A 7162-nucleotide genomic window follows, 5' to 3' on the forward strand; every position below is an offset into this window, starting at 1 on the left:
ACGGAAGGGCTCAGTACCATCTGCTTCGACAGATTTCCACACACAGAGTGTCTCCACAGGAGGGAGAAGATAAAGGCATTTCCAGCCGCCACCGAGGCCCCCCAAGACTCAAGAAAACTCAAGAGGCTGTCCTGTAAAAAGTAGGAGGATCACAGTTCTGGCAAAGGGGTGGCCACAGGTCCCGGAGCGCCGGGGGGCAGCCGCAGGAGGAAAGTCTGCAGGGATCCAGGCCGGGGAAAGCCGATCTTCTCCCGCTGCAGCCGCCACATGCCGCCCTCGATGGCGTAGAGCAGCGTGGACACGCGGTTGACGGTGTAGACCGTGTCGCCGCGCACCACGGCGGTGAACAGCGCGCCCTTGCTGTTGACGAACTGGCCGGGCAGCGCCGTCCACTGGCCGGTGGCCAGGTTGAGGCAGTCGATGGCGCAGTGCAGGAAGTCGTCGGAGGGACCATTGCGCACCACGTAGAGCGAGTCGCGGTGCGCCACCATGCAGTGGCCGTAGCTCTGCGGACGCCGCATCTCGGCCACGGGCAGCCAGGCGTCGGCGCGCGCGGCGTATTCCAGCACGGCCGTGGTGTCGGCGGGTCGCCAGAGACACACGAAGAGGCGGCCGCGGGCCTGCGCGCAGGGCACGGCGGTGGCGGGTTGGGGGAGATCGGCTACGAAACTCCAGCCGCCGGCGATCGGATCGTAGCGTTCCACGGAGCTCACCGGGGTGCGGTTGAACTCGCCGCCGATGGCGTACAGGCGGCCGTCGAAACCCGCCAGCGACAGGTCGTAGCGCGGCTGGTGCGGGCTGGGGAACCGGCGCCACGTGTGGCCCTCCGGATCGTAGCAGAAACCCAGCTCCACCACCTCCTTGCTGGCGCCCCGCACGCCGCCCACGATGTACAGCTTGTTGCCCAGCGTGGCCACGCCCGCCAGCATGGTGCTGGCCTCCAGGGGCAGCGCGGCCAGCGTGCGCCACGCGTCCCCTTCCTCGTCCAGGTAGCACATGGTGCGGGAGGCGTCTTCCAGGAAGCCCGGCGCGGGCGTGTGCGTGGTCAGGGCCACGTAACAGCTGGGTCTCAGGGTGGCCACGTAGTCGCGGGCCTCGGGCAGAGCCAGCTGGGCCTGCAGCTCGTGCGCGCCGTCGCGGATGCACAGCGCAGCCCCGTGGAACACGTCGCGCAGGCCGAAGGCGGCGGCCGCCTCGCACAGCAGCACGCAGTTGTCCGACGTGACGCTGTGCTCCAGGAAACGCGCCAGCGCCGGGGCCTGCAGGAAGGCGGCGCACTCCACGGCCTGCAGCAGCTCGTCGTCGGCCGCCAGCGCCGGCCGCTCCCCGCGCAGCACCCGCAGCGCCGTGCCGAAGCCGCCCGCGCTCAGCGCGCCCAGGTGCACCTCGGCGGCGCGCGCCTCCCGCATGCCCGAGCGGAACAGACCGCGGAAGAAATCGCAGTGCTCCACCAACAGGGCCCGATCGGCCTGGAAGAGCTGGCCGTCCACCCACACCTGCACCGCGACCCCCGGGTCCCGAGGCATGGTGAATCAGAAGGGGAGGAGGCCACGGCTGGGAGTAGGGGTGTATGGGGGGCTGGGGGGGAGGAACACCTCCGGGATCTGCCTGGCTATGAACTCGGGGGCCTCCCCCCCCTACACACACACACACACACAGTGGGGGGGAAAATAAACTTCCCTAGGGGATATAAATACTTCCCTAGCTAAAGATAGGACCAGCTCATGTGATCTGACAGCCCGAAGGGTGGATGGCCACGGGCCCAGAGGACCTCTGGACACCTGTAAGACACAGATCATAGAGCAACCATCTACTGGTCAGCTATTACTGCCTGCTGTTGGGCTCTGCATGGGCTACTGGTAAAGCCAGACCGGGTCACTTGGTCCATGCCAGGGGTGTCACCATGAATGCAAGGACTCCAAAGTCCCTGACTTGAAGCCTGCTTTCCTCCTCTTGAAAAATGGAACCAGTCAGAGAGCTGGGACACTATCTTCGTGTTCTCCAGGAGGCTCAGGTGACTTGACCTGGGTCTTTCTAAGGAAGAGGTCAGCCATCAGCTCAGAAGGGTAGGACGGACATGGGTTGGAGGGAAGTGAAACCAGGGAGCGAAACCGGGCTCCTGCCTCAGTTTCCTTTTGGGGAAAATGGGAAGAGTAACAGTTCTACCTGCAGGTGAGTATCCAATAAGCATGTGGAAGCAATTTTTGATATAGGTTGGGAAAAGGAACCTGGACCTGACCACTCTGCTGTGGTGTGGCTTTGGATCTTGGGAGAATAAAAGTGTGTGTGTGGGGGGGGGTCCTCAGGTAATCACATGCCTGTGGATGAGGAGGGCTTTTTTTTAATAATGACCCTTGCACACCCAATTTCCACCTTCCTTCATCAGCCAGGTCATCCAAGTGGAGGCTCAGTTCTGAGGCTGGGCTGAGGCTCCGCCCCTGGACCCAGCTGTTAAATTTCAATGTCAAGATTTGTTAAAAATTGTCAGGCGCTAGTGGCTCCCACCTGTAAGCCATCTCATGCAGAAAAGCCCCTGAGACTCCAGTAAATCAGCAAAACACTGGAAGTGGAGCTGTAGCACAAGTGGTAGAGTGCCAGCCTTGAGGGGAAAAAGGCAAATATAGAGCTGAAGACCAAGGACACACACTCTCTCTCCCTCCCCACCACCCTCTCCCTAGTGTATATATATATATATATATATATATATATATATATACACACACACACATAGTGTGTGTGTGTGTGTGTGTGTGTGTGTGTGTGTGTGTGTATAAAATCACTGAGATAAGAGTCTCACAGACTTTCTTACCCAGGCTGCTTCAAACTGTGATCCTCAGATCTCAGCCACATGTGTGGCATCGGCTGCCAGCTCTGCCTTGTTCTGGAAGCTAGAGTAGCACTTGATAACCAGGCAGAAAGTGGGAGACGAGCAGATGAACTTTCCCTCTTCCTTAAGGAACATGTCTACGTAGCCTTTTCTTTTTTTGCCAGTCCTGGAGCCTGAATTCAGGGCTTGGGCGCTGTCCCTGAGCTTCTTTTGCTCCAGGCTAGCACTCTACCACTTGAGCCACAGCACCACTTCCAGCTTTTTCTCTGTGTGTGTGGTACTGAGGAATCAAACCCAGGGATTCATGCATGCTAGGCAAGCACTCTACCACCAAGCTACATTCCCAGCCTAATGGATAGACTTTTATAGATACATTTGCAAACAGCAGAATGCTCCCCGCTGCCCCCAACTAGGAAACTCTTACAACAGTTCACCTCATCAAAAAAGAGTCTGGGATGTGGGGCCACTTGTGTGAGCCTGGGAAGCGAGCAGCCTGCAGGAGAGCTGCCAGAAATATCTCAAATGCTGTGCCCTTGGGACCAGGCAGGAAGAGGAGAAGGAGATGGGGGTTGGGTGGGGACAAGAGTCTCATGAGTCCTATTCCAGGTCTTCTTGCCAGCTTCTTGCCTTCTCTGAGGCCAAAACATTGCCTGAGAAGGCCTGGAAGGTCCAGGCAGCAGGTACCACAAGTGTGCTCTGCAGTGCCAGCCCCTGAGTGTAGGCTGAGTTCCCTGGCCATTCCCACCTCCTAGAAGAAGGTGGTCTGAGAGAGGAGAGGGGCAGCTGGCATTGAACTGGACCCTGTCTGCTGACCTCAGACCTGCTTTCCAGCCCAGTCTGGCGGCGCCTCTCCACCCCCACTAAGCTTGCTGCTTCTGGGAGACCCAAGGAGAGAAGGCAGGGCTGAGTAATCACAGCCCCAAGCCTGGGGTCATGGTTCGCTTCTGTTCCCTAACACTTAATAACTGCCAGACACAACCAAATGGAGCCATCGTGTCCTCCTGAGAGCAGGAGGTGGTGGAAGAAGCCCAAAGGCTTCCTGGCCAGACTTTGCTCTCTGCTTGCTTTTTGATCTCCCCCAGCCCCAGCCCCAGCCCCTCTTCCGTGTGGGTAGAGACTCAAGCACACACCCAGTTTCTTCAGCGGGCCAAGCAGTAAGGAAGGGAGTCACCCAATAGGAGGCCTTGGTTCTGAAGCTCCGCCCTCGGGGCCCGCCCCCTTCGGGCGCCAGTGGGTGTGGCCTGCCTCAGGGCGGGGAGCATTTCCTCCTCGCAGACACACTGAGGGGGTCCCCTGGGATTTGGAGAGGACCAGGAACAGTCCTGGCTTGCGGGCAGCCCACGGAGTTCCCAGGCCCTGCCTGACCCCCATCCCTCCCCCCCCCAACCAACCTCCCTCTCCACTTTGCCCCCCTCCCCCCACATACTGTGCAAGGTGGGGGTTCCCACCCCCACCCCAGGCAGAAGTCTGGGTCAGACTCTAGGCCTTTAGACACAGATGAGATGAGAGACAGATGAGAGACAGATCCCCCCCTCCAGCAGGATGTAAGGCCCTGCTCAGCTTTGATGTCAGGGAAGTTTGTCATGCTGTGACTCCAGAAAGCAGTATCATCACTGAGGGGTCCCAAAGAAGAGCCTTAGGCCTAGTGTAGCTCCTAGGGGAGTTGGCACCCTAGAACCATCGGGTATCAGGAAAGCCTCACAGGTCCACATAGGTGGAAAAGGCCAGGCCTTCTTCATCAGACTGGAGTTGGGGATCCTTCTGGACAAAGGCTGGGTGACTGGAGATTGTCCTGGGACAGAGGCTGGGTTTCCTTCCCTTCCAGTATTCTGGGGATTCCTACAAGTTAGGGGCCCAGGATCAAAAGCCCCTACGATCGCTGGGTGCCAGTGGCTCATGCCTGTCATTCTAGCTACTCAGGAGGCTGAGATCTCAGGATCACAATTCAATGCTAGCCAGGTCAGAAGAGTCCTTTGAGACTCTTATCTCCAGTTACCTGCCAGAAGTGAAGCTGTGGCTCAAGTGCTAAAGCACCAGCCTTGACAAAAAAAAAGAGCTCAGGAACACCACTCAAGTCCTGAGTTCAAGCACCAAAGAAAGATGCTACTGTATGCCATTTCTGGCTATGCCTCAATGTTCACTCCAGAGACATCTATTAAGCACTTGCTGTATGCCCACTGTTGGGCTCACTGGTATAGCTTCCATATTTTGGTTGCTTGAGGGTCCTTTACCAGAGGAAGATGGATTATGGAGGAAGATGGATTGTTTGTCCTAACATAACCCTTGCTTGAGTTAAAGTGGAAGGAATTAGGAGGGTCTAGAAGATGCTTCTCTGGGTTATGGAGTGGCTCTGGATGGGACTCTTCCACATTATCGATATAAATCTTCTATTCTCCCCGTTCTAAAGATGAGGAATGCTGGGTGTGTTGGCTCACGCCTGTAATCCCAGCTACTCAGGAGGCGGAGATCTGAAGAGCTTGATCAAAATTCCATGAGGCTCTCAAATTCCCAATTAACCAGCAAAAAGCCAAAAGTGGAGCTGTGGCTCAAGTGGTAGAGCATCAGCCTTGAGCAGAAAAAGCCAAGAGAGAATGTTGAGATCCTGTGTTCAAGTCCTGAGACTAGCACACACAGAGAAAGATGAATTGTGACACAGAAGCGTGAGTAGCTTGTTTCTGTGTCCCACAGTAAAGACCCTTTAAGCTACAACGATCAATTTGGGGTTGAGGGATGAACAGTAGCCTGAAGACAGTGCAGGTGAACTCTCCAAGCCTGAGACTTTAACAATGGCCGGATGGAGCCTTCAGCTGTGATTGTTGAAGATCTGAGTAACAGCAAGTCACCAGATCAAATCATGTCTGGATTAGAAGGGAACTAAGGGTCATCTTGCCCATCCTGTAAAACATGGTGGCCTGCCCCCCCCCTTAGCTTCTATCAAGGTCAGCGGAACATCAAGGTAATCTAAGGGCAGTCCCCAGGCTTAGAATCCACCTCTGTCTCCTTGCTGCTGCCATCTGGTTAGTCTGGGTTTTAAGAAAAAGCAACTGCATTTGTCAGAAAAGGAGCTGTGCTCACACCTGTAAGCTTGGCTACTCAGGGAGGCTGAGATCTGAGGATTGAGGTTCAAAGTTAGCTTGAGCAGAAACAGTCCTGAGACTCTTATCTCCAGTTAACCACCAAAAAGCAAGACATGCAAGTGTGGCTCAAGTGATAGAGCACCAGCCTTGAGTTAAAAAGCCAAGCAAGAGCTGGGAAGGGGGCTTAGTGGTAGAGTGCTTGCCTCGTGTGCATGAAGCCTTGGGTTTGATTCCTTAGTACCACATAAAGAGAAAAGGCCAGAAGTAGTGCTGTGGCTCAAATGGTAGAGGGCTAGCCTTGAGCACAGAGAAGCTCAGAGACAGTGCCCAGGCCCTGAGTTCAAGCCCCAGGACTGGAAGGAAAAAAAAAAAAAAAGCTGAGCAAGAGTTCAAGGCAAACACCTGCCCATAGACCAGGATGCAAAACTACAGGGAAATGTGACTCGGAAACAAAGTGAGCTATTAAAGACAGTCGTAAAACAGCCTAACAAATGAGATGAGGCCATAGAAATGTGGAAACTGGTCTTAAATCATTATTCGGCTGAACTCTCTCTCTTGAGACCATCACCAGACCAAACTGCTGATCTACCAGTAGTTTAGACACAGGAACTAACACTCAGAATGGTAGCACACACCTGTAATCCCAGCACTCAGGAGACTGAGGTGGAAATATTTATAGACGGGGAGGACACAAACCCCAAGAACCCTGACCCCGATGACCAAGTTTCTCAAAGAGAATTTTTAAAAAAAGGGGGAGACCGGCCTCTCCCCAAGCTTCGTCATTAATCTCTGATCTGCTGTAAGCAAGAGGTGTGTGTGTGTGCGCGCGCCAGATTTTAGAACAAACACCCCATTTACACAGGCAGCCACAAACAACAACTGGGTTCGTTCCTATGGAGGAGAAACTGTAATCCAGGATTGAGTTGGGGTTCATGGAGTTGAGCCCATACTGGCCAGGCCCCCCCTCACCCCCCCCGGGGGTCAATCTCAGTGGCTGCCTGGAGGAGGAGGCATGGGGGTCTTGGTGGCCACCAAGGATGGGGTGATGCTTGTGTGGACGGGCAGAGACCTGGAGGAGGCTGGAAAGGCCCTTCCGATCAACCCTGGCCCCCCACCCCGATTGTCTCCTGGGGACGCTTGGGAGAGTAGGGGAAGAGGATCAGGGATGGCCTGCGCTCCCGGGGTGCTCTGGGAGCGGGGTGCAGGCTATCCATGGGGAGGGGGGGGATCCTGCAGGCCTTAAAAGGCGCTGGGCGCG

General features: G+C 55.8%; 2 protein-coding genes across 2 annotated transcripts in view; one reads left to right on the top strand and one right to left on the bottom strand.

Moving 5' to 3' along the window:
* Positions 1 to 149: 149 nt before the first annotated feature.
* Kbtbd13 (kelch repeat and BTB (POZ) domain containing 13) lies at positions 150 to 1526 on the bottom strand. Its single transcript, XM_013010089.1, has one exon. The coding sequence runs from the start codon at positions 1524 to 1526 to the stop codon at positions 150 to 152; it is 1377 nt and encodes a 458-aa protein (XP_012865543.1).
* Positions 1527 to 6916: 5390 nt separating this feature from the next.
* Rasl12 (RAS-like, family 12) overlaps positions 6917 to 7162 on the top strand; it is a 13743-nt gene continuing 13497 nt past the window's right edge. The window contains exon 1 of the mRNA XM_013009917.1: positions 6917 to 7049. Within this exon, the coding sequence (XP_012865371.1) occupies positions 6917 to 7049 (133 nt within the window). The remainder of the gene's footprint in view (positions 7050 to 7162) is intronic.

The sequence above is a fragment of the Dipodomys ordii genome, unplaced genomic scaffold, assembly GCF_000151885.1.
Source record: "Dipodomys ordii isolate 6190 unplaced genomic scaffold, Dord_2.0 Scaffold11, whole genome shotgun sequence".
In the NCBI taxonomy this organism is placed as follows: Eukaryota; Metazoa; Chordata; class Mammalia; order Rodentia; family Heteromyidae; genus Dipodomys; species Dipodomys ordii.